This window comes from Mus caroli, unplaced genomic scaffold (genome assembly GCF_978045245.1).
Source record: "Mus caroli unplaced genomic scaffold, Mus_caroli_1 scaffold_11, whole genome shotgun sequence".
Taxonomy (NCBI): Eukaryota; Metazoa; Chordata; class Mammalia; order Rodentia; family Muridae; genus Mus; species Mus caroli.
The window spans coordinates 41913770-41939417 of NW_028227266.1; the positions used below are offsets into that span (position 1 = coordinate 41913770).

The window sequence follows — 25648 nt, forward strand, 5'->3', positions numbered from 1 at the left end:
AGCAGAAGACAGAGGGGAAGGGAGAAGGAGGGTGCACTGGGAATGGTGTAGGCTTTTTAAACCTCAAAGCCCACCCCCAGTAACACCCCTCCCCCAACAACATTACCTCATTCTTCCCAAATAGTTCCTCCAACCAAACATTCAAATACATGAGCTCATAGGAGCCATAGGTATCATTCAAACCGTCATGTAGGCATCATAGCACATGCCTATAATGTCGGCAGTGAAAAGGCTGAAGCAGAGGGATTTCTATGCGTTTGAGGCCAGCCTGAGCTACGACGTCAGTAGTCAGTTCCAATCCACACTGTGTGTGTGTTAAAAATCTATTGTGCCGGGACCTAGAGCCCTAAAAACATAGCAGTAAAGAAGACAAACACGGACTGTCAGGGACCTCAAAGGCACAGTTGTTCACCGATTCCTCCTCCCCAGAAACCACTTCCTGCCTCCTACCTCAGCGCTGACAGAGAACAAGCATAAAGAACCACCAGGGCAGGACAGGATCTACGTGGGCATTCAGTCAGCCCCAGCCCCCATGCCTCCCCAGGGAACTCTTACTAAAGAATACACCTATACCCCCAGCCCAACCAAGGTGGAAGCAAGAGAAGGAAGAGTTCAAGGCTAGCCTGTGCTACAGAGTGACTCCCTGTCTCAAAAAACGAACAACAAAACATCTCCCCTACTGTGTCCCAGCCTCTCCCTAAACCTTCAGTGGCTCCCAGCTGCCAAGTCCAGACAGGACCCCATTTCTCCAGTCTCCATTACGCATTTGCTGCCATTCCACTTCGCTCTGTTTTGATCCTAGGCCTTTGCTCACGCTGCCACCTCTGTCTTAACCACCTCTTCTGCCTCCTGCTTATTTATTGCAGAGTAAGAACTGCTTCTGCTAGCAACCAAAGGCAAGAGTCCTGTGGGTGTAACTGGCTGGTTTTGTGTCAGCTTGACACAAGCTGGAGTTATCACAGAGAAAGGAGCCTCCCTTGAGGAAGTGCCTCCATGAGATCCAGCTGTGAGGCATTTTCTCAATTAGTGATCAAGGGTGGGAAGGCTCATAGTGGGTGGTGCCACCCCTGGGCTGGTAGTCTTGGGTTCTATAAGAAAGCAAGCTGAGCAAGCCTGGGGAAGCAAGCCAGAAAGTAACATCCCTCCATGGTCTCTGCATCAGCTCCTGCTTCCTGACCTGCTTGAGTTCCAGTCCTAACTTCCTTTGGTGATGAACAGCAATGTGGAAAGTGTAAGCTGAATAAACTCTTTCCTCCCCAACTTGCTTCTTGGTCATGATATTTATGCAGAAATAGAAACCCTGACTAAGACAGTGGGTCAGCAGAGTAGCCCTGGAGCAGCTGAGAAACTCATCTCTGCCCTCATCCAGTTGGCTGAGCGCATCACCAGCAGATATGTACACCGACTGGGTGATTGTGGACTGGTTCACTTCACGTCTGGCCATTATCAGGCAGGTGTGTCAAAGCACAGCATGGCAGCCAGGTGACACTTGCACACTGTGTTTAGGGAGACCATCAGCCAAAGCATGCATGGTCAAACCCATAGTCAATGTGAAGGGTGCACGGATCTGGAGCGTCATCCACATAGGGATCAGCTGTAGTCTGCCCCTGCTAATGTGTCACAAGCCTTCACAAGTACAGTAGACCTGTCCTTCACGAGCCACCCATAATACTGTCAGTCCAACAAGTCCATAGCATAGCCTCTAATATGCATCTAACCTCCAGTAGGGTGGGGTTCCTCCAGGACACTCCTTAGAGGGGGATCCTCTTGATTCAGAGGTCCATGAACTAAAACCGTAAGTAATCTACGCCCCCCATATGAAGCAAGGATGGGATCTGCTTGCCAGAGGGGGAGAAATAAGCACAGAGAATTGTCCAAGGCAGTTCTGAACTTGATCCAGGAACATGGAGTCAAAACCATGCTCCAGAGGCGGTATTGCAGCTAAAGAGATCCCCAGGTTTCTTAGCTCTTGGCCACACCCTCTGGCTCTTGGTCCTACCTCCTAAGCATCCCTTCCTTCTATTCCTTTTCTTCCCCTCTTCTTGTGTGGTATATGTGAGTTATGTACAGATACACTCCCCTGGGCACTCAGACACGTAGAGGCCAAAGGCTGGGTCCAGATGTCTTCCTCAATTACCCTCAACTTTATTGTTCTCAAAAACTTGTATTCATGTGTGTGCGTGTGTGGGCATCAGTTCTTCTGGAGCGGGGATTATGGGTGATTGTAAGCAGCCTGACATGGGTGTGAGGGACTAACTCTAATCTTTTTTAAGAGTAGCCAGGAGCTCTTAACTGATAAGCCACCTCCACCTTAGGTTTTGAGACAGAGTCTCTCACTGAACTTTGTGTTCATCATTTAGGCTAGACTGAGCTCCCAAGATCTACCTGTTTCTGTCTCCACCACCACCACCCACGCCTTCAGTGTCGGAGTCCTAGGCATATGCTGCTACACCCAACTTTTTAAGTAGGTGCTGTCAATCAAACTCAGGCCCTCCCTTTGCTCCCACTTTCATCTCCCAGACCCTTCCCTTCTTTTCCCGAGAAAAAGCTTCCTGTCCAAAGGAAGCTGGGATCCACTTTCACCCTGAACTTTTCCCAGTCCTTTGGCATCCAGCTTTCTGCAGCTTTGTCTAATATAATATTCTTTAAAACCTTATGGGCTTTCTGTGACTGCATCTTGAACCCATGTGTGCACTAAATGCCACACCCATGATTAATTTCAGAAAGACTCTACGTAGGCTGCTGAATCTTTAATATTCTTGGAAGCCCCTCTGTTGAACTCAAAGAGTCTGCAAAACACCATGAAATACTTCCTGGGGTCTTACCAAAGGCCCTGCAGCCACACTCTTGGTTTAATCTTTTCTTTAGGCCATTTTCTTACTTTGAGAATCCAGTCCCTCACAGACGGAGAGTGAGGGACAGTTTTATTTTCCAAAGCACAAACTGGGCAGGACCTACTTAGCGAGTCCCACCCCTCCCACTGCCACACCCTTTCAATAGTCACACAGCTAGAAGCATCCAAATGTCACTTTCAGCACTCTTTCTAGATTCCTTTAGAACTCACAACTTCATTAAAGCACAGCCTGACCACGTGGTGGTGATACACACCTTTAATCCAAGCACTCGGGATCCCCTGCAGAGGCAAATGGATCTTTTAGTTGGAGACCAGCCTGGTCTATAGAGTAAGACAGGACAGCCAGGGCCATATGGAGAGACCCTGTCTTAAAAAAAAAAACAAACAAAAAAAAAACAAAAAAAACGGAGGGAGGGGGGAGAAGGAAGAGGAGGGAGAAAAGGAGGAAGAGGAAGAAGAGGAGGGAAGTATAGTAGTTTGAATAAAAATGGCCTCCAGGGCTGGAGAGGTGGCTCAGCGGGAAAGAGCACTGACTGCTCTTCCAAAGGTCCTGAGTTCAATTCCCAGCAACCACTTAGTGGTTCACAACCATCCATGATGAGATCTGACACCCTCTTATGGTGTGTCTGAAGACAGCTACAGTGTACTTACATAAAATAATAAATAAACAATTCTTTAAAAAAAAAATGGCCTCCACAGGCCCATAGGGAGTGGCACTATTATGAGGTGCCTCGTTAGAGGAAGTGTGTCTCTGGGGATGGGCTTTTGGGGTTTCAGAAGCTCAAGCCAGGCCTGGTGGCTCTCTCTTCCTGCTGCCTGTAGATTCAGATGCAGAACTCTCAGCTCATTCTCCAGCACCGCATCTGCTTCCTGTTGCCATGCTCCCACCACGATGATAATGGACCAAATCTTAAAACCTCAAGCCAGCCCCAATTAAATGTTTTCCTTTATAAGAGTTGCCGTGGTCATGGTGTCTCTTCACAGCAATACTGTTTCGGTCATGAAAGACCTTAACCAAAAGCCATCTGAGGAAGAAAGGCTGTGGTGTGCTTTGTTTTCTCTCATAGTTCCATGTATCTGTTCACCTTCAAAAGCAGTGAGGGCAGGAACTCAAGCAGAGTAGGAACCTGCAGGCAGGAGCTGATGCAGAAGCCATGGAGGGGTGCTGCTTAAAGGCTTGAGCCCCATGGCTTTCTCAGTCTGCTTTCTTATGGAACCCAGGACCACTAGCCTAGGGGTGGCACCACCCATAATGGACTGGGCCCTTCCACATCAATCACTAATTAAGAAAATGTCCTATAGGCCTAACTACAGCCTGCTTTTATAGAGGCATTTCCTCAATTGAGTTTCTGTCTTCTCTGATGACTCTAGCTTGTGTCAAACTGGCTTAAAACTAGCCAGGGCAGCCAGCCTGAGCTGCACAGTTCAGAAAAAAGAAAAAAGCGTTTTTGAGGTGGGTCTTTGGCTCAAGGTGCTTGCCACAAAACTTGATGACCCGAGTTTAATCCCTGGGTGCCGCATGGTAGGAAAGAACCAACTTCTGCAAATTGTCCTCTGATCGCCACACATGGCCATGGCATGCAAAAGGACATACACGAACATAAACAATAAAGTATAAAGAAAAAAATTGTCTTAGCCTGTGTTCTATTGCTGTGAAGAGACATCATGACCAAATCAACTCTTACAACAGAAAACATTTCATTGGGGCTGGTTTGCCATTTCAGAGGTTTACTCCATTATCATCATGACAGGGAGCAAAGCAGCACACAGCCAGATATGGTGCTGGAGAAGGAGCTCGGAGTTCTGCATCTGGATCTACAGGCAGCAGGAAGAGAGAGACATCAGGCCTGACTTGGGCTTTTGAAACCTCAAAGCCCAGCCCCAGTGACACACTCCCTCCAACAAGGCCACACCTTCTAGTCCTTCTCAAGTAGTGCCACTCCAATGACCAAGCATTCAAATATATGAGTCTATAGGACCATTCCTATTCACATCACCATATACTTAAATTCAAGGGTTTTTGTTTGTTTGGTTGGTTGGTTGGTTGTTTGTTTGGTTGTTTGTTTGGTTGGTTGGTTGGTTTTGGTTTAGCAAAAAGGAAAAACTAGAAGAAAAGAGATGTGCTTATCTCACTGATTTGGAATATGAAGCCCAAGGTTGTAGACCCATCTGATCAGTATCTGGTAGGACCCTTCCTTCCAGCTGCTTCTGGGGAGTTTATAGAAGACTCACAAGGAAGGAAGATCACACGGAGTGGAAGCAAAAATGAGATGAGACTATTCCAGTCCTTCATTAACCCACTCATGAAGATGGAACCCTTGTGGCCAAATTACCTTCCACCTTTTAAGAGTCCCACCATATTCATACGGTTGTACTGGGGACCAAGCTTCTAGAGTGGATGTCTGGGGGGCTCACACACATCTGAACCACAGCAGGACGATCTCCTGTCCTCTAGATCACCACACCCAGTGTTTTTCCAACTGTGTAACCACTACATAGCACAAGCACTCTTGTTCCAGATGCCCTGTAATTTCCTTAGTAAGAAAGCTTGGGACCAATCAGGTAACTACAGAACAGGCAGGCTTTTTCCTTATGGGCCCCAGGAGAGAATGTTCCAGCAAATCAGAGACAAAATGCATGGCTCTCTAATAGTCATATGCAGGAATCTCTTGGCATCACCTCTGCATGACCTGTTGACTGAAGTAATCAGAAGCCCCTGGATAGCCGAGAAGGGGACACAAAGGGCTGTGGTGGCACACACTGTATGCTCGGCACTTGGGAGGTACAAACAGGACAGTCAGAATTCAAAGTCATCCTCAGCTGTATAGCAAGTTAGAGACAGAGAGATTCTCTCTCTCTCTCTCTCTCTCTCTCTCTCACACACACACACACACACACACCACACACACACACACACACACACACACACACACCAGGGTCTCCCTATGTCTAGTCTTCACTTCTTTTTGTTTGTTTGTTTGTTTGGCTGTGTTTTTTGTTTGTTTAGTTTTTTTTTTATTTATTTATTTATTTATTTATTTATTTATTTATTTATTTATTGTATATGAGTGTTCTATCTGCATGTACACCTGCATGCCAAAAGAGGCATCCGGTCCCATTACAGATGGTTGTGAGCCACCATGTGGTTGCTGGGTCTTGAACTCAGGACCTCTGGTAGAGCAGTCAGTGCTCTGAACCACTGAACCGTCATCCCTCCAGCCCCCAGACTTCATTTCTTAGTGAAGAAATATATAATAATTTGCATCTATGTTTTAGAATCAACATGGGCTGACCTGGGGTATACTATTTGTTGTTTGTTTTGAGAAATTCATTCATTCATTCATTCATTGTTGGTTTTGGGGGATAAGGTCTCATATATACCAGGCTGGCCTCAAGCTCTCTATGTAGACAAGCATTGCCTTGAACTCCTGACCCTCCTGCCTCCAATTCCTGGGTTCTGGGATTTCAGACATGTAGCACCATACCTGGTTTAGCCCCTGGAATTCATTCATACTGGGTAAACATTCTACCCACTGGGCTACATCCCCAGCCTCCCTTCTATTGTATATTGAATCACAATTACACATACTTTTATGGTCATGTATACCCAAAATGTCACCTGGGAGCTGTCTGAGCTAGGCAATCCCAAATGGTGACTCACAATCAGTTCTGAGCTAAACAATCCCAAATGGTGACTCACAGTCAGTTCTCCACATATGTAGCTCAGACTTCTTCACACAGACACTAATTTCCAAGAAAGCAACTGCCAACACAAAAACAGTGCTTAGGCATGTGTTTGCATCACACCAAGTGTGTCGCCTGGCCTCACCTAGAACTGGTATAGATGCTGAAGGCTTAATTCTTTGGGGGCTACAAATGTGGCAACCTACCACCCATGAGCAACTCTGGTTCATCTTTAAAGACACAGAACACACCTGTTGCGACCACTTCAGGAAGAAGAAAAGGAATGGATGATTCTGCCAACACTCTAATAGCATTTATGAAATGTGGTGGTCCGAATGAAAATGGCTCTCCCCCCCCCCACACACAGACGCATTAGGAATTACATTATTGGAGGCATGGCCTTGTTGGAGTAGGTGTGGCCTTGTTGGAGGACGTTGGAGGTGTGATCTTTGACGTTTCAGAAGCTCAAGCCAGGCCCAGTAGCTTGCTGCCTGTAGATCCAGATGTAGACTGTCAGCTAACTCTCCAGCACCATGTCTGCCTGTGTGCCACCATGCTTCCTGCCATGATAAAGGCCTAGACCTCTGAACTATATGCCAGGCCCAATTAAATGTTTTCCTTTCTAAGAGTTGTTGTTGTCATGGTGTCTCAGAACAACAATAAACCCCTAACTAATAGAAAAATCCTACATGGTTATATTTATATGACTATAAAGGGTGACTGCCCTCTGGGTTGTTCTAAAGAAAAGTATTTTTGCTGTTGTTTTAATCTTGAGTTTGCTACCCATGTGTCCCAAGCTAGAGCTACTGGAGACAAAGGAGAGGGACCCACCTGGGACCAACAAGAGGCCATCTTACCTTGATTCAATTCTTTCCAGCTTTCAGCTTCCGACTTGTCCATTCGGAAATGAGAGACTTTTAGTCTCCTCTGTCTCCATCCATCATCCCTTTCCGAATCCTGGGTTGTCTTCTTTGAGCCTTTGATTCTAACCGACTGGAGAGGTTGCTCAAGCAGTTACAAAGTTGCAAGCTCTCAACAGGCCAGGCTCCCCTCCCCTTCCTGAGGCAGAATGCCTGGGGACCCAGAAAGTAGGCCAGGGCCTGGAAACCTTGGCAAAATAGCACAGCTAGGCCTGGTATGGGCGTGCAGAGCAGCATTCAGGGCCTCAGGCTGCCTGAGCCCTGACATATCTAACAGCCCTCTGAGTAGTCTAAGCCTGCCCCAAAATAAAAGAACCAACCAGCTCCCAGGCTGTGGGAGGAGAAAGTATCAAACTGAAGCAATAGTTCTCCGATAAAGATCCCTGAACCTGATTCAAAAGCCACTAAGCAGGAAGGAACACACAGCAGTTCAGGGACAGGAGACTACAGCATACATGGAGTGAGAAAGACAAGAGGCTGAGTGAATGAGAAAGAATGGGGTTCTGAGGGAGCAGCTGAGGCCAGGGCACCTGGGGACCTTAGAAATTCCCCTATGCATGTCTAAGAACCCACCCAGTAAAGCTGTGAAGGGGAGTCATCTGTGAAGGGGGTGGTCTTTAGGGCCCCTGTTCCTTAGAACCCAAGCCCTGGGGAACTTTGCATAAAGTGGCTTACCAGAAAAAATAGCCCCCACTCCTGTTAGAATGTCCCATTATCTCCAGCACTGTGGAAGCACCTAGCTCTCCAAGGGAGGGGACTGAAATTGCATCTGCAGGCCCAGGGATGGCTTCCAACAGTGCCATTTACTGTATTGAAAGCTTCAGTGACCGTGCCAGGGCCAACTTCTATGAAGAAACAGGAGACCGGGCAGGCAGATGGCTGAGAGGCAGAGCCAGGCCACAAGACTTCCCCACCCAGAATTCAGAGACCGGGAACCAATCTAGCCTTTAAAAAACATAAATACAGGAGCCAGCAAGGTGGCTCAGTGGGTAAAGGTGCCTACCAACAAGCCTGACAGCCTGAGTTCAGTCCCCACGAACTACATGGTAGGAGAGAACCAACCAACTCTAGAAATCTGTTCTGCAAACACGTGCACTCACACACACACATGCATGCACACACACACATGCATACACACACACACATGCATACACACACACAAATAGTATAAACAATTTTTAATTTCATTTAAAAATAATTTGTAAACAAAATCATTAGCACAGGTTTTAGAAAGAGCCTCTTGGTGACATCAAGCTGATGGTGTTGATGGGGTCTCATTCCTGAGGACCCAAAACTGGGTCTCAGCCTTTCCCCATTCTGAGAGTTCTCTCTTTTCTCTGCCACTAGCTGAAGAGTGGAGTGGCTCAGCACTGGGCTCTTGAGTTCCAAAGTCCTACAACTGGTCAGCCTGACTACTAGCCGGCCATGAAGAAACAAGGAGTGGATGGGCTGAGTCTGTTGGGATGGGAGTGGTGTTAGTAAGTGACCATGGATATAATGTCCCCAGCAATGCTGGCTAGAAGGCATGCCTCCTTTCCTTGTCTGGAGACCAAACAGGATCATCTTGTACTCACAGAAGGGAGAACATTCTAGCTGGTTGGGCCAAAAACGTGCAAGTTCACCTGGAGGTGGTGGTGCATGCTTTTAACTCCAGTCCTCAGGAGGCAGGGGCAGGTGGATCTCTGTGAGTTCAAGACCAGCCTGCTCTATGGAGAGAGTTTTGGGACAGCCAGAGTTTCACAGAAAAATCCTGGTGGAAAATCTGAAAGAAAGAGAGGAAAGAAGGAAGGAAGGAAGGAAGGAAGGAAGGAAGGAAGGAAGGAAGGAAGGAAGGAAGGAAGGAAGGAAGGAAGGAAAATAGGTGCGACTTCAAGATCCGGAGTTACAAGCAGAATGCACTGTTTCCCTACAGGGCTAAGTGTTTTGAGTAACTGAAGGTGGGCATGATGCCTGGGAAGCAGAGACAAGCCAGGCAGATGCACCCCTTGCCTTGCTTCCGAAGGGCTGCAGTAGCATGGAAAACATGGAAAACAACCAATCCATTCCCTTTGCTGATATAACAGGTTCCAAAGCCAAAACCTGTCACTGGAGGCTCAAGAGCAGATCTCCAGCCAAGAGGCAAAGAAAAGGGGGAAGCTGGAGGGCCTCCCTCTGGTTATCCAGGCTTCTGAAGGTTCTAGCAAAGAAAGGGTTACAACCTTAAAAGGAGAGCGTCCCGGGGTATGGGTAGAAGGCTGCCCCACCCCCGACCCCCAGGGTCCCTAACCGGCTTTTCCCTGGGTGAGTCATCCCAATTACAGGACTGAGAGTGCCTCTTTAGTAGCAGCAAGCCACTTCGGACACCCAAATGGAACACCTCCAGTCAGCCCTCGCCGACCACCCCACCCCCTCCATCCTTTTCCCTCAGCCTCCGATTGGCTGAATCTAGAGTCCCTCCCTGCTCCCCCCTTTCTCCCCACCCCTGGTGAAAACTGCGGGCTTCGCGCTGGGTGCAGCAACTGGAGGCGTTGGCGCACCAGGAGGAGGCTGCAGCTAGGGGAGTCCAGGTGAGAGCAGGCCGGCGGGAGGGACCCGCACATGCAAGGACAGCCGCAGGGCGAGGATGCAAGCCTTCCCCAGCTACAGCTTTGGGAAAGGATACTAGGGCGCTCCCATATGGGGGCGCGGGAACTGGGGAAAGAAGGTGCTCCCAGGACGAGGTGGGAGAGGAAGGCAGTGCGGGGTCAAGGGCTTTCCCCCTGCTAACGGACGCTTTCGACGAGTGGGTGCCGGGGAGAACCGTGAGGAAGGACACCAAGGACAGCCTTTGGTCCCCAAGCTCAGATCGCTTTAGTGGTGCGAATAGAGGGAGGAGGTGGGTTGCAAACTGGAGGGAGTCCCCGCCGGGTGACCTCGTGGCTGGCTGGGTGCGGGGCACCGCAGGTAAGAAAACCGCAATGTTGCGGGAGGGGACTGGGTGGCAGGCGCGGGGGAGGGGAAAGCTAGAAAGGATGCGAGGGAGCGGAGGGGGGAGCGGGGAGGGGAGCGGAGAATCTCAACTGGTAGAGGAAGATTAAAATGAGGAAATAGCATCAGGGTGGGGTTAGCCAAGCCGGGCCTCAGAGAAAGGGCGCAAAGTTTGTCTCGGTGTGGGCTTAGGTGGGCTGGGTATGAGATTGGGGCGCCGAAAACAAACTGCTGCGCCTCTGCCAGATCACGCTACCCCTCTATCCAGTTCTGCCAGGCTTCTCCAGCCCCAGCCCCAATTCTTTTCTCTAGTGTTCCCCCATCCCTCCCCTGAATCTCAAGCCCACACTTCCTCCTCCATTAACCCACTGTTATCAAATCCAAGTCCTTTGCCACCCAACAACCCTCAGGAGGCGGAAGCAGACCGGTGGAGTTGAGATCAACTTGGGCTACATCACGAGTTCCAAGCTCACCGAGGCTTCTTAAGGAGACCTTGTCTCTAAAATTAATTGATTAATTAGTTAATTAATTAATTAATTCTCTGCCACAGAACCTTGGGATCTGGCTCCTGGCCGCAGCTCCCTCCACCCCAGGCTGACATTCACCGCCATAGCCCATCCGGGAGCCCTAGTCTATTTCCCCATGGATCTTGAACTGCAGAGAGAATGGCAGAGTGGCCCACCCTGTGCAAAGGATGTTCCTAGCCTAGGTGGAGCTCGAGAACTCGCAGACTGTGCCTCTCTTGGGCAAGGACAGGCTAGACAGCCTGCCAGTGTGTTGAGCTGTGGCACTGCGGGGAAGGCAGAGAACCTGTGCAGGGCAGCTATGAACACAGGACCAGAAAATTGCAACCCTAGGAACGCTCAAAAGCTGGCCATTTGCAAGCATTTCTGGCCTCCATGCTTCTCACTCATGTCCCATGTCCTATACAGGCCTCTGTGGCACCTCACTTGCCTGATCTCATCCCTAGCCGGTAAGCTTTCTGTATCACTTATCACTGGGGGCATAATGCTGGATACCTACCATTTTCTTAGACCCTATCACAATCCTATTTGAGTATAAGGGTCGGAGAACCTCATTTATCCAGTAAATGCCTTTTACTCTGCTCTCAGGGAGCTGAGGCAGGACATCCTGAGATACACTGGGAGAGGAGATACAGTTTCGATAAAAGAATAGGTCAGGTGGAGGTACATGTCTATAACGCCACCACTCAGGAAATGGTGGCAGCTTAGTGAGTTTGAGGCCAGCCCAAGAAACACAGTGAAAGTCTGTCAGTAAATAAGTAAGCAAGTATTTGAGTATCTACTATATGCTAGGGCTGACCTGGACATTAGGGGTCATATTCTGAACAAGAGGGAGGTGTTTGGGGTTTTTTGTTTGTTTAATGGATCTGAAAGTTTTCATTTGGAAGACTGATTGAGTTCTAGAGACTGGCTACACAGCGCTATGACTGAGCTTAACACCCCTAAAGCATACAGTCAGACCAATTAGACAATAAAAGGTATGTATAGCTTACCAAATTAAAAATTTGTATTTTCAAGAGAGTGTCTGTCTGTGTAGCCCTGGCTGTTCTTGAACTCACTCTGTAGACCAGGTTGGCCTGGAAATCCATCTACCTCTGCCTTGGCCTCTTGAGTACTGGGATCAAAGATGTGAGCTCTGTAGGTCTTAAGTTCCAGAAGAAAGTAATGAAGTCACCCAGCAGGGAGGTGCTCAGGGACAGCACACACACACACCCAGGACATGGGCTCCCACTTCCTTGGCTTTCTCGGAGTGGCAAAGGACCTTAGGCAGTGCCACTCCCCAAGAGAAGGGGATAAAGAGAGGGGCTGAGGTGTTCGTCATGTGCTCTGTGGATCTCAAGCCCTCAAGGTAAATGGGGACCCACCTGTCCTACCAGCTGGCTGACCCATAGCTTTCCCCACCACAGAATCCAAGTCGGAACTCTTGGCACCATGAACCCAGCCATCAGCATCGCTCTCCTGCTCTCAGGTACTGGGCAAGGGTCAGGGCTGGCATTCTAAGGCATCTGGCTTCCTCCCATTCCAGGAAGTAGCCTCTTTGACATAGTCTCAGAGGCACAGGTGGTTGGGGGATATGGGGATGGGGGGTGGGGAGGAGCCTCTACCTCACCAGTGGTGGTCTTTGACATATTGGAAACTCCATAGTGGATCTAGGAACTCCTCTTGCTGGGTGGTGGTGGTTGTGGTTCACTCCTTTAATCCCAGCACTCAGGAGGCAGAGCCAGGTAGATCTGTTAGTCTGAGGCCAGCCTGGTCTACAGAGCAAATTCCAGGACAGCCAGAGCTATTCTCAAGATAGAGAATCCCTTTCTTGAAAAAACCATTAAAAAAAAAAAAAAAAAAAAAAGCAACATACTCCTCTTGGTCTCCTTCTTGAAACACATTGTTGGGACCCAGAACTTCAGTAGATTGATGGAAGTTGGAGTCTGCAGGTGGTGGAACATCCCACCAATACCTCAGGGGCGAGTGCAAACCCCACATCCTCCCAGCTCAAGTGTACTTTTCCTGCAGGTGGGAGGCCCCGGGTCTGTGTCTCCCCAAATTCAGAGAAGGCACTGCTGTGCCAGTCTTGCAGGTGTCCCGAGGGCAGAAGGTGACCAGCCTGACAGCCTGCCTGGTGAACCAGAACCTTCGCCTGGACTGCCGTCATGAAAATAACACCAAGGATAACTCCATCCAGCATGAGTTCAGCCTGACCCGAGAGAAGAGGAAGCACGTGCTCTCAGGCACCCTCGGGATACCCGAGCACACGTACCGCTCCCGCGTCACCCTCTCCAACCAGCCCTATATCAAGGTCCTTACCCTAGCCAACTTCACCACCAAGGATGAGGGCGACTACTTTTGTGAGCTTCGAGTCTCGGGCGCGAATCCCATAAGCTCCAATAAAAGTATCAGTGTGTATAGAGGTGAGACTGGTTCCCAGAAAGATAAAATGTCCAGGTTAGCCAGGCTGGGGTAGCCAATGAGCCTACAAAAAAAACCAAACCTACAAAAAGGGCACCTCCATTACCCTTCCCCTAACAGCTGGTCTCCTGGGAAACCGCTGCTGTCTATGTGAGTGGGGCAAGATTAGGGGCCAGAAAGGGGGGAGCTTGTAGTAAAAGCACAGTTGAGGAAACTAAATGGGAAAGGCAGAACAGTGGTGATTCTTGTGGTGTGGAGGTTCTGTTACAGCATCCGGTGGAGCCGCTAAGATGAGAAAGCACCAGCTAGCTGCCTTGAACAGCTGACACCTGCCTTTGCCCACCTGAGTCCTGATCTCCCCTCCTCCCCGCACCCCTTCTCTATCCACAGACAAGCTGGTCAAGTGTGGCGGCATAAGCCTGCTGGTTCAGAACACTTCCTGGATGCTGATGCTGCTGCTTTCCCTCTCCCTCCTTCAAGCCCTGGACTTCATTTCTCTGTGACTGGTTGGGCCCAAGGAGAAACAGGAGCCCTCGAGGTCCTTCCGCTGCAGAGGTCTTGCTTCTCCCGGTCAGCTGATTCCCTCCCCAAGTCCTTCAAATATCTCAGAACATGGGGAGAAACGGAGACCTTGCCCCTCCTAAGGAACCCCAGTGCTGCATGCCATCATCCCCCCACCCTCGCCCCCATCCCCTACCCCCACCACTTCACCCTCCATGCATACCATTAGCTGTCATTTTGTACTCTGTATTTATTCCAGGGCTGCTTCTGATTATTTAGTTTGTTCTTCCCTGGAGACCTGTTAGAACATAAGGGCGTATGGTGGGTAGGGGAGGCAGGATATCAGTCCCTGGGGCAAGTTCCTCCCTGCCAACCAAGCCAGATGCCTGAAAGAGATATGGATGAGGGAAGTTGGACTGTTGTCTGTACCTGGTACAGTCATACTCTGTTGAAAGAATCATCCAGTGGGTGGGGTGGGGGCGGAGGGAGGCTCAAGCTAGGAGAGCTCTGCTGAGCCTTTGTGGACCGTCCAATGAGAATGAGGGCTTAGATTCTACCAGGTCATTCTCAGCCACCACACACAAGCCCCCTGCCATCACTGAAGAAGCCCCCCTAGGGCTTTTGGGCCAGGGCACACTCAGTAAAGATGCAGGTTCAGTCAGGGAATGTTGGGGAAAGGGGTAGGAGGTGGGGGAGGGATCACCCCCTCCTCTAAAACATGAGCCTGCTGTCTCCAAAGGCCACTGCCTGTAGTGAAGGTGGCAGAAGAAGACAAGTCCCCTCCCAAGGAGCCAGAACTCTGACTCCAGGATCTAAGTCCGTGCAGGAAGGGGATCCTAGAGCCATCCGGTTGGACCCAGCTTACCAAGGGAGAGCCTTTATTCTTCTTTCCCTTGCCCCTCTGTGCCAGCCCCTCTTGCTGTCCCTGATCCCCCAGACAGCGAGAGTCTTGCAACCTGCCTCTTCCAAGACCTCCTAATCTCAGGGGCAGGTGGTGGAGTGAGATCCGGTGTGCACACTTTTTGGAAGATAGCTTTTCCAAGTATCCTCTTCCCCGCTGGCAGCTCTGCCTGTCCCATCACCATGTATAATACCACCGCTGCTTACGGCATCTCACCGAGGAAAGAAAACTGCACAATAAAACCAAGCCTCTGGAGTGTGTCCTGGTGTCTGTCTCTTCTGTGTCCTGGTGTCTGTCTCTTCTGTGCTCTTCCAAGGTCAGAAACAAAAACCACACGCTTCAACCTGGATAGCTTGGCTGAGCACTTCTGTGTGCAGAAGGTCCAACCAGACTCTGGGGTACCCCGGCCCTCCCTACTCCCTTGCCTCCTGTCTCCCGCTTTTTATAGCTCCCTATGCTGGGCTTCTCTGGAGAGTGACTCTGATGTGAAATCTTTGCCCAAATCAATGTGCATTCTCTCTGCTGAGTCATCTGGCAACAGCAGTTGAGTTCGCCCGCCAACACATGGGCCCAGCCATGTAGCCAAACCCTGGTTCTGGAAGTGTCAGGGGCTTTGTGCAGAAGTATGTACCTTGCCTTTTCTTCACAGTCCTAGCTCTGCAGAAATGCAGCCTGAAGGCCTGTCTGCTGAGAGGACACGCCTTGGAGCCCTGAAGCAGGCACAGTGGGAGGAGGAACGGAGGATGGCAGGCATCAGGCCCTCAGTCCAAAAGCAACCACCTGAGAATGGGCTGGAGTACAAAACATGGGGTCCCATCCCTGGATCCCTCCTCAAAGAGTAATGAGTAAAATATGAACAGGTACCCCAGGCCATTCTGGGTTTGGGTTGTAATGGGATCCATTTGCAGAGAACTATTGAGACAGCCCAGCCATACTGTGACAGGCAATGCAGGGGAGGAGGTTGAATCACTTGGTATTTAGCATGAATAGAATAATTCCCTGAACATTTTTCTTAAACATCCATATCTAAATTACCACCACTCGCTCCCAGTCTTCCTGCCTTTGCGCCGGCCTCCTGCCTGGCCATGCCTGAAGAAGGCTGGAGAAGCCACCCACCTCAGGCCACGACACTGCCAGCCACTTGGCAGGGGCAGCCAAGCCTGAGCTGTTCCAGAAAGGGACACTCTCAAGACCCAGGCCCCCTGATCAGCACTGATTTGGAGCTACAAGTGTCATGCCAGAAAAGTCTCTAAGAAAACCTTTTCAGGGAAAAGGGGGGTGACTCAACACCGGGCAAGTTTAGGAAGCCCCACCCTTCGAGTGATGGGAGAGCAGATAGGAAGCCTCAGAAGAGAGATCAGTGTGAGACACTGGCACCCAGGTAACATTCCTCATGTGGTCTCTGTCACACTGGGTGCTCTTCCCTGGACATCTCCGTGGCCACACTCTCAGTTGTTAGGGAGCTGCGGTTGCTCTCTGAGGCTATCTCAAAGTTGCAGATTCTGAGGCCTAGAGTGAATACAGTCAGCCTAGGAAGCCACAGAGGACCATGGACCAGGAGGGCAGAAGAGGAGAAGGGAGGAAAAACCATCAGATAGGCCTTGTGATGAAACCAACCAAAGACAATCATAATGCAGGCAGGAATGTTAAAGGCTTTCAGCAGCTGGCCATGACACCCATCTGTCCCTCTGGCCAAGTCAGCAAGCCTGGAAGACCTGGGACTCCTGCTCATATGTCCTAGGCCCGCCCCCACCCACCCACCCACTCGTTCACTGTCCTTATCCTCTCTCTACCTTCCGCCACTTAGTTCCCTACCTTAAGTCCTAGAATTCTTGCTCAAGAGCATCAAATGCCCCTGCCTTGGAGCAGGTGGGATGGCTCAGTGGGTAAATCACTTGCCACCAAGTCTGATGGCCCGAGTTCAATCCCTGGCATGCACATTGGTGGAAAGAGAGAACCAAACACTAAAAGCTATCCTGAGTGATTCACTTGCCTGTGAACGCATGCACACTCACACACAACTGTTCTTCAGAAAGTTTACTTAAAATGTATTTTACTACCCCTCTGTGTACCCTGCATCCAAATGGTGTTACCCACTGAGACAGAGTACACAGGCCATCACTGTAGCTGTCCCCCTGACATCCGGAGCTCTCTTGGGAAGGCCAAGGGGATTTCCATGAAATGGGGGGAGAGGAGGGTGGTTCACTGGCCAACAGGGAATACATGTCACAGATGTGACATGCATCTTCCTGCCTCCTTGGCACAAAATACAAACTCCTGCCTGAGCATATAGCTTTTGTGCTGTGGGGCATATACATCTTCCCATAAACACCCCTGATAGAACACGAGGCTGAGTTCCTTCTGAGTACTAGCATGGACATCTCTGGCCCTCTCCTGCTCAGTACCCAAGGTACTCAGGGTAACAATGGTACAGCTGTCCTCACCAAGGTCCACTGTTCTTGGTCTCCAGAGACTCTGTAGCCCCAAATCTTACCTCATCCTTGGACAGAAAGTACCTCTTGCCTGGCAGATGGAAGATCCAGGGCCAATGGGAAACCAAGGGGTAGAAACTTACCCCTGCAAGCCCAGTAACTGGCAGCTAAAGCAAGAGAAGTGCCATGGTTTGGGGGCCAGAATGGGTGATACAGTGAGGCTAGCCTGGACAGAGGAGTGGGCTGCTGTCTTGGGAAGAGGAGAGTTAGATATTGCAGTAGTCCAAAGTGAGGATGGTGCCTCGGACAGAAGCTGCAGAGAGAAAATAAAGGAAAGTGGGGACTTCTTGGAGAGCTGCTTAGAGTTATAACAGAGGGCTGGTGAAACTGGAACGAATCTGTCCCCACTTTGCTACTGAACTGGTTATACAAGCTGCTACCACTGGGGGAAACCAAGTCAAGGGTATATAAGACCTCTAACCTCCTATCTCAAGGGTACAATGGCCACCGGATCCTCTGGACCTGAAGTTACAGATGTTTGTGAGCTGCCATCTGGTGCTAGGAATTGAACCCATGTCCTCGGGAAGAACAGCAGGTACTCTTAAGCCCTGAGCCATCTCTCCAGCCTCCCTTGTGCTATCTTTATCATTTCACCCTCTCAGGGTCGGAGTAATCTTTTCTTCTCCATTATATTCATCCTTTAAATTGCTACAAAGATTTAATGAAAAGACACACACACACACGCCCTAGCATAGTGGCTGGAGTATGTGAGAAGTGAATTTCTGTCACTTGTTTGTAAGCCATCCTGTCTATGGTATCTGTTATAGCAGATAGAATGGACTAAGATAACATTAAATATTGTCTTAACCAAAAGTCACAGCAAAGCTGTATGGGGAAGAGGGGAACGTGAATTAGCAGCAGGTACAAGGGGCACAGCTTTAACCCCAGCACTCAGGAGACAGAGGCAAGCAGATCTCTGGGAGTTTGAGGCCACCTTAGTCTACATTGGGAATTCTAGGGTAGCAAGGACTATAGAGTAAGACCCTGTCTCAAGAAAAATAATAAGGAATAAGAGATAGGATGAAGGAGAAAGGGGAGGAAGGATGAAGGGGGAGAAGAAGGAGGAAGAGGAGGAGGAGGAGAGGTATCTCAGTAAGTTAGAGTGCTTGCTGTGAAGGTCTTGAGTTCAAATTCTCAGCACTCATGCAAAAGCCAAGTGTAGCTCCCATGCCTATGACCCCAGCATTGGGGAGCAGAGACAGGCAAATTCCAGTACCTGTATCTAGCCAGCCTAGCTGAAATGGCTAGCTTGACCAACCAAGTTTGATTAAAAAACAAACAAACAGAAAACACACACAAAAAAAAAAACTTGTCTAAAAAAATAATAAAAATGGAGAGCAATAGAGAAAGACACTGAACATCCTCCTCTGGCTTCCATGTATGTGTGTGTGTGTGTGTGCGTGTGCGTGTGCGTGTGCGTGTGCGTGTGCGTGTGCGTGTGTGTGTGTAGATAGATAGATAGATAGATAGATAGATAGATAGACAGATAATAAATATTTTTAGGAATATTTTAGGGAATAAATAAATGAGTTAAATGTAATCTTGGTGATGAAATCAGGAGTTCAATGTCATCCTTAGCTATGTAGTGAGTTCAAGGCCTGACTGGGCTATGTGAGACTCTGAATCAAATAAATAAATAAATAAATAAGGAATTGTATTTGGTTAGGCAGGAATTGAGTCTACAAAAGAGCTTAAAGCTGAGACCAAAAGATAACTCAGTAGGAAAAGGTGCCTGTCACACTGCATGCCAACCTGAGTCCCATCTCCAGAGGCACACTCACATACATATAACAAACAAGTAAACAAGCTTAAAGCAATAGGGAACACAACATCAATTTTTAAAGTGTTTGTACATACTAGAAAATTTTAAATATACAAGCATCCTGGTTGGTTTTAATGTCAGTTTGCCACAAATTAGTCACCTTAGTGGGGAGCCTCACCTGAAGGACTGTCCTGATCCCCTTAATTGATATGGGGGGAGCCACTGGGATTGTGGGCAACACCTTCTGGTAGCAGCAGAGATAAAAGGGAGATTGCAGAAGGAAGCCTCCCTCCTTCTGCTAAGTTGACTTGCCCTGAAGCTGTTGTGATGATGATGATGGTAATGGTGGTGGTGGTGGTGGTGGTGGTGATGATGGTGGTGGTGGTGATGATGGTGGTGGTGGTGGTAAGGAGGAGGAAAAGGAAGAAGAAGGAGGAGGAGGAGGAGGAGGAAGAAGGAGGAGGAGGGGAAGGGGAAGGGGAAGGGGAAGGGGAAGGAGAAGGAGAAGAGGAAGAGGAAGAGGAAGAGGAAGAGGAAGAAGATAATGATGATGATGGTGATGTCCAGCACTCCCAAACTTTTATTGAGCAATATCTGTTTCCAGGAAACTTCCATGTCTGATATCAAACCTGGACCAATGAGGCACCCTGCCTTGCAGACTGAGTAACTACCAATTGTCACTCTCCTGTAGGGAGAAACAGTTATTCTAGCACTACTCTGGCTATCAAGGCTCCAGCCTTAAGGATCAAGTAACTACCAGGTATTCAGCTCTCAGGTGTGCCCCCACTGTTATCCAAAAGCTGACTTACTAAATTCTGATATAAAGATTATACATAAAACAAGCAAATAAAAGAACTGAGTAATTAAGATTGGCTACTTAGGGAAATAAGACCCTAGGATGGAGAAATGGACTGCTTTAAACCTAATAATAATTTTTGTCTCTATAAAAAACAATATGCTTAAAGAATTCTATTAATGCCCTGCCAGTTCTATTTGAGGATTTGCCTACTAATGGCCATTTTTATCTTAGGGAGGGGTTGAGAGGAAGTGAGAAGGAATCTCAATCTTCAACAATAACATCATATTTGTTAAGATAGAAAAAGCCAAGGAAGTGTTGAGGTTGAGGGCCAGATATGAGCTGTTTGTTATGTCATTGGACGGTCACGTGCAAGTGTGGAGAGGAGAGCTGGATGTGGGTGTGGCTCCACAGACAAGAGTGCTTGCCTAGCATGCATAAAGCCCTGGGTTTCATCCCCAGCATTATATACATTGATCAGGCATGGTGACACATGCCTATAATCCCAGCGCTAGGGAGATGGAGGCAGATGAATCAGTTTAAAGTCATCAACTACACAGCAAGTAGGAGGCCTATTTGGGATACATGAAACTCCACCTTTTAAAAAAGGATCAACTAGGTTAACTGCTAATAAGATTAAAGTAAGGGTCAAGAGTGTCGGCTCATGCCTGTAACCCAGCACTTCAGGCTAGGACAGGAAGACTGCTGTGAGATCAAGGTCAGCCTGAGCTGAGTAAATCGGAGAGAAGAAAAGAGAGAGGACAAAGACAAAGACAGAGTCTATAAATATGACTTGTAGCCGGGCTTGGTGGCACATTTGGGAGGCCAAAGCAGGATTCCAAGTTCAAGGAAAGCCTGGGCTACATAGTAAGATCTTGTCATGGAAGGAAGGAAGGAAGGAAGGAAGGAAGGAAGGAAGGAAGGAAGGAAGGAAGGAAGGATAAAGAAAGGACAAAGAAAGGCAGAAAGGAGGAAGGAAGGAAAGACAAAGAGAAGGAAGGAAAGACAAAGAAAGGACAAAAAGGAAGGAAGAAAAGAAGGAAGGAAGGAAGGAAGGAAGGAAGGAAGGAAGGAAGGACAAAAGAGGAAGGACAAAAAAGGAAGGAAGGAAGGTCAAAGAAAGGAAGGAGGGAGAAAGGAGGGAGGAAGGAAGGACAAAAAAGGAAGGAAGGAAGGAAAGAAAGACAAAGAGGAAGGAAAGAAGGACAAAGAGAGGGAGGAAGGAAGGAAGGTAGGAAGGAAGGAAGGAAGGAAGGAGGGAAGGAAGAACTAAGGAAGGAAGGAAGGAAGGACAAAGAAAGGAAGGAAGGAAGGACAAAGAAAGGAAGGAAGGAGAGGCAAGCATACTGGTGTGCACCCCTTTACTTTAATCCTAAGGAAGCAGAGGCAGGTGGATCTCTGCTTCCGGCCAGCCTGGACTACATAGTGAGACATTGACTCAAAACAACACTAATAACAATAATGAAGCAATATGATGGCTGATGACCAGGCTGTTTGTGGCTGGAGTAGCAATTCTCCAAAGACAGCTGCTAAATCACCTCGGCCTGTGTGCAAGCTTCAGTCGCACGTAGCATGGCCTGGTGTCTCACCTGCAGTCTCTAGGGTCATGCGCTGTGCCTTCTGAAGTTGGATCATGAGATGCCTGCGACTGCTTCTCCTGGAATGCTGACTCCAGGGACACTCCCTCTTGGAACCCAGCTTCCATATGGAGAAGCCCAGTCACGCAGATGTGTAGGCATCCATTCATCAGGACCAGCTAACTTAAGCTCCAGCCAGCAGCCACCATCACTTGCCAGCCATTCCATGAGCCACGAGATGCCCAAGGGCCCAGCTTCCAACAACCTTATGATTTGGCAAGAGCCATCTTGGGAGATGTAGTAGCAGCAGCCAGGCTGAAGTGGGTGAGCAAAAGTGAATTGGAGATTGTTCACTTGTTTTTCAGGGCGTGTTGCTGTGACTGGAGTCAGAGATAGAGTCTGGAGGTTTGGTGTGTTTTAAAGACAGGCAATTATGGGGCTGGAGAGATGACTAAATGATCAGGGGCACTTGTTGCTATTGCAGAGGACCCCACATGGTAGCTCATTATCTGTTCCAGCTCCAGGGTTCTGAAACCAAGTACACACATTGCTACACATGCAAACCTTTAAAAAATAGTCAGTACTGCCAAGTGGTGGAGGTACATGCCTTTAGTGCCAGCACTTGGGAAGCAGAGGCAGGCGGATTTCTGAGTTCAAGGCCAGTCTGTTCTACAGAGTGAGCTCCAGGACAGCCAGGGCTACACAGAGAAACTCTATCTTGAAAAAAAAAAAAAGTAAAAATAAAAAATAATTACAATAAGGGTAATAAATACTACATCATGGTTGTCTGTTGATGTTTTGGTTACTGAAGATCCTAAAGACAGGGAAGACTAAAGAGAAGAAAGTGAAGAAAATGGAGCCTTTGGAAAAGCAACAGGGGAGAGACCTAGAGCTACAAATAAAGACAAGGAAGATAGGTGGGGACTAGGTGTGATCTACATACAATCCCAACACTTGGTATGTGTAGTCAGGAAGACCAAGAGTTCAAGAATCTCATGTAAACATAGCTAGCTTAGTGGCAGCCTGGGCTACATGAGACCCAGCCACACCCACAAAAAAAAAGATGGTGCATAAGCAATAGGTTTGTGAATTTGAAGGTTCAAGGCACCTGCCATAAGATAATGATTTGAATGTGTCCTCTAAAAGTTCACATATCAGAAATGTAATCTCCAAATTCATAAAATAATGGTATTTGGAGGTCAGGCCGGTGATAATTAGTTTTAATTATCAGCTTGATATAATCTAGAATCACCTAGAAAGGAAGTCTCAGTGAACGACTGTCTAAACTAGGTTGGCCTGTAAGCATGTTCATGCAGGATTATCTTGATTACATTAATTGAGATGGAAAGACGTGCCCACTATGGGCGACACCATTCCCTAGGCTTAGGGTTCTGACCACTAAGCATGCGTACATTCACTCTTCCTTTGCTGATGACTGTGGATGTGGTCAGCTTCTTCAAGTTTTTGCTGCCTTGACTTCCCCGAGTGATGGGCTATAATCTGGCATTGTGGGCTCAGAGAAAGCTTTTCTTCCCCTCAGCTGCTTTTGTCAAGGTATTTTGTTGCTACAACTATAAACCAATAAGGCAGGACCTCTTTGAGTTAATTAAGAAGGCTGTGAGGATGGGGTTCCCATGATGGTATTAATGCCTTTATATAAGAAGCCTGGGTGTGGATCAGTGGTACAGCAACAGCCCTGGATTCTCTCCCTAATATCATAAATATATATATATATATATATATATATATATATATAAATCAGAGGAAAGAGACTTAGGCAGCACATTTGCTCAGTCCTTCCATTAGAACCTCCTGCCCCATTATGGTACAACAAGAAAGTCCTAGATAAGCATGGTGGCTCATGCTTTTAATCCCAGCAGTCAGAAGGCAGAGTCAGGCAGATTTCTATGAATTTGAAGCCAGCCTGGTCTACATAGTGAGTTCCAGGACAGCCTGAGCTACAATGAGAACTTGTCTTTAAATATATATATATATATACTCTATAGAAATACTCTTGGACCACTCAGGTCTTAGAACATTGAGCTAAGTAAATTTTCCATATAAATTACCCAGTCTCTGAGATTCAGTCATAGCAACAGTAAAGGGACTACAACAGGGCTTTCCATGCAAGAGTCTCTGCTTCTCAAACACAAGGTATGGCCAAGCTGAGGAGTAGGAGCTGTGAGAGGTGGAAGGGAAATGGAGAAGTTTGGAAAAGGAAAAAAAAAATCAGCAGTGCGACAGAGAGCTTACGTGATGGGCTGGGGACACTGCTTAATTGGTAACATGCCCACTTGACAAGCACAAAGCCTGTGTCCAGTCCTGGCACACATGAACTGGGTATTGTGGTGTGCACCTATAATCCAAGTAGCTGTGATTTGGAGACAAGAGGATCAGAAGTTCAAGGTGGGGCTGGAGAGATGGCTCAGCAGTTAAGAGACTGCATTTCCAGAGGTTCTGAGTTCAATCCCCAACAACCACATGGTGGCTCACAACCATCTGTACTAGGATCCGATGCTCTCTTCTGATGTGTCTGAAGACAGCTACAGTGTACTCATATACTTAAAATAAATAAATAAATCTTAAAAAAAAAAACTCAAGGTGGTTCTCAGCTACATAGTGAGTTCAAGGTCAACCTGGGATACATGAATCCTTGCCTCAAAAAGGGAGGAAAGGAAAGCTTAAATGCTGTCCTCCCCAGTAGTTAGAGAGACCTACCTTTAACTTTTTCTTTTTTTCTTTCTTTTTTTCTTTCTTTCTTTTTTTTTTTTTTTTCACCATGTTACCTTAACCTCTTAAAGCTCAATGCTGCCACAACTGTGATGGGAAGAAACAACAGAAATGATAAAATCACATTCAGCAGAAGGTGGGAGCAGGAGCAAAATTCTTCCTGAAGTCACACACGCCCTCAATCACGAACTCATGAAAGAGTTTCAGTCACCTTGTGCCTGGGCTGAAAGGACAGAGAAATGTCTCTGGCCAGTGGTCTACAGGGAAAACACAAATGGAAGGACCAAAGGGTTGCCATGGCTACGTCTGGTCTCAGCAAGAGGAAGATGTTCCTCTAGGAACAGAGGGAAGACTCAGAAAGGAACTAAGGACCTCACACCAGCATCTGAGGAGCTAAATTCTGCCAGCCACCTGGTCAAACATGGGTTCTGTCCCTGAGGATCCTGGCAGAAGCCCCAACCCAGTGCTATTCTTGATTTGGTCCCTATGAGACCCTGGCCTTGTAAACACCCAGCCTATCCATCAGGCATCAAAGCCCAGAAACATGATGGAAATGCTGTACAGCACAGAGAAGTGTGATCCTGAACTTGGAGTGGCCCTAATCAGTTCATCTTCTTCTGTCTCTTTATTCTTCTGGAAAAGTATCGAGGAGGTGGGCAAGACAGCTCAACGAGGGTCAGGTGCCTCCAGACATGAGTGGCAGAGGAGAGGGCAGAAGAATCAAGGAAGTTGGCAAGAAACGTATATAGCAAGACGTCAGAGACTAAACTGGGCATGGATATGAAGAAGCCTGTGGGTGGGCAGATGACGCACAATGAGACAGTGGGGGGTCAAAGAGGCCCACAGGCTGACAGGGAGACTAATATCAGCAAGAATGTTGGAATAGAGTGTAGTGGGAGACAGTGGCCAGGAGCTGTGGATACGACACCCAGTGTTCCATAGGCAACAGAAAGGAGCAGAGCATCACCAGAGGCCAGAGGTTCGAAGCCTGGGGGGAGTGGGTCTTAAGGAAGAGAGGGCGGAAGGACTTACCCTGTCAGGAGTGGATAAAATTGTGTCCCCTGAAAAGATGCACTCAAGTCCCAGTCCTCACTCCCTCTCAAAGTGACCATCTCTAGACCATTTAGATGGTCTTTAAATTACAAGGTCATTTAGATTAGGATGGCCCCCTGCTTGCCTCATAAAACCAGAGGAACCAGGACAAAGAGAAACGGGAAAACCAGCCACGGGGAAATGGGCAGAGACTGAAGAGTCACCTGGGGCCACCGGAAGCTGGGAAGGGTAAGGAAGCCACCTCCTCTCAAGCTTTGAGGACAGCACACTAACAAGCGCACACTTTGAATAGGACTTTGTTTGTTTGTTTGTTTGTTTGTTTGTTTGTTTGTTTGTTTTTTCAAGACAGGGTTTCTCTGTATAGCTCTGGCTGTCCTGGAACTCACTCTGTAGACCAGGCTGGCCTTGAACTCAGAAATCTGCCTGCCTCTGCCTCCCGAGTGCAGGGATTAAAGGCGTGCACCACCACGCCCAGCTGATTAGGACTTTTGTACTCCAGAGAATA

General features: G+C 48.2%; 1 protein-coding gene across 2 annotated transcripts; it reads left to right on the forward strand.

Moving 5' to 3' along the window:
- Positions 1 to 9922: 9922 nt before the first annotated feature.
- On the forward strand, positions 9923 to 14990 carry Thy1 (Thy-1 cell surface antigen). Of its 2 annotated transcripts, none has more exons than XM_021172977.3 (4): positions 9923 to 10004; positions 12335 to 12396; positions 12995 to 13333; positions 13722 to 14990. In XM_021172977.3, the coding sequence occupies exons 2-4, from the start codon at positions 12360 to 12362 to the stop codon at positions 13832 to 13834; spliced, it is 489 nt and encodes a 162-aa protein (XP_021028636.1). In that variant the 5' UTR covers positions 9923 to 10004; positions 12335 to 12359; the 3' UTR covers positions 13835 to 14990. The 2 variants fall into 2 exon arrangements, with proteins under 2 accessions (XP_021028636.1, XP_029336939.1); XM_029481079.2 differs by lacking the exon at positions 9923 to 10004 and adding an exon at positions 10011 to 10380.
- Positions 14991 to 25648: the final 10658 nt, after the last annotated feature.

Excerpts from the sequence above, each read along its gene's own strand:
- Thy1 (XM_021172977.3), top strand. The coding sequence starts at position 12,360 with ATGAACCCAGCCATCAGCATCGCTCTCCTGCTCTCAG. Across the intron at positions 12,397-12,994 it reads CATCGCTCTCCTGCTCTCAG|TCTTGCAGGTGTCCCGAGGG; the intron begins GTACTGGGCAAG and ends CTGCTGTGCCAG. Across the intron at positions 13,334-13,721 it reads AAGTATCAGTGTGTATAGAG|ACAAGCTGGTCAAGTGTGGC; the intron begins GTGAGACTGGTT and ends CTCTATCCACAG.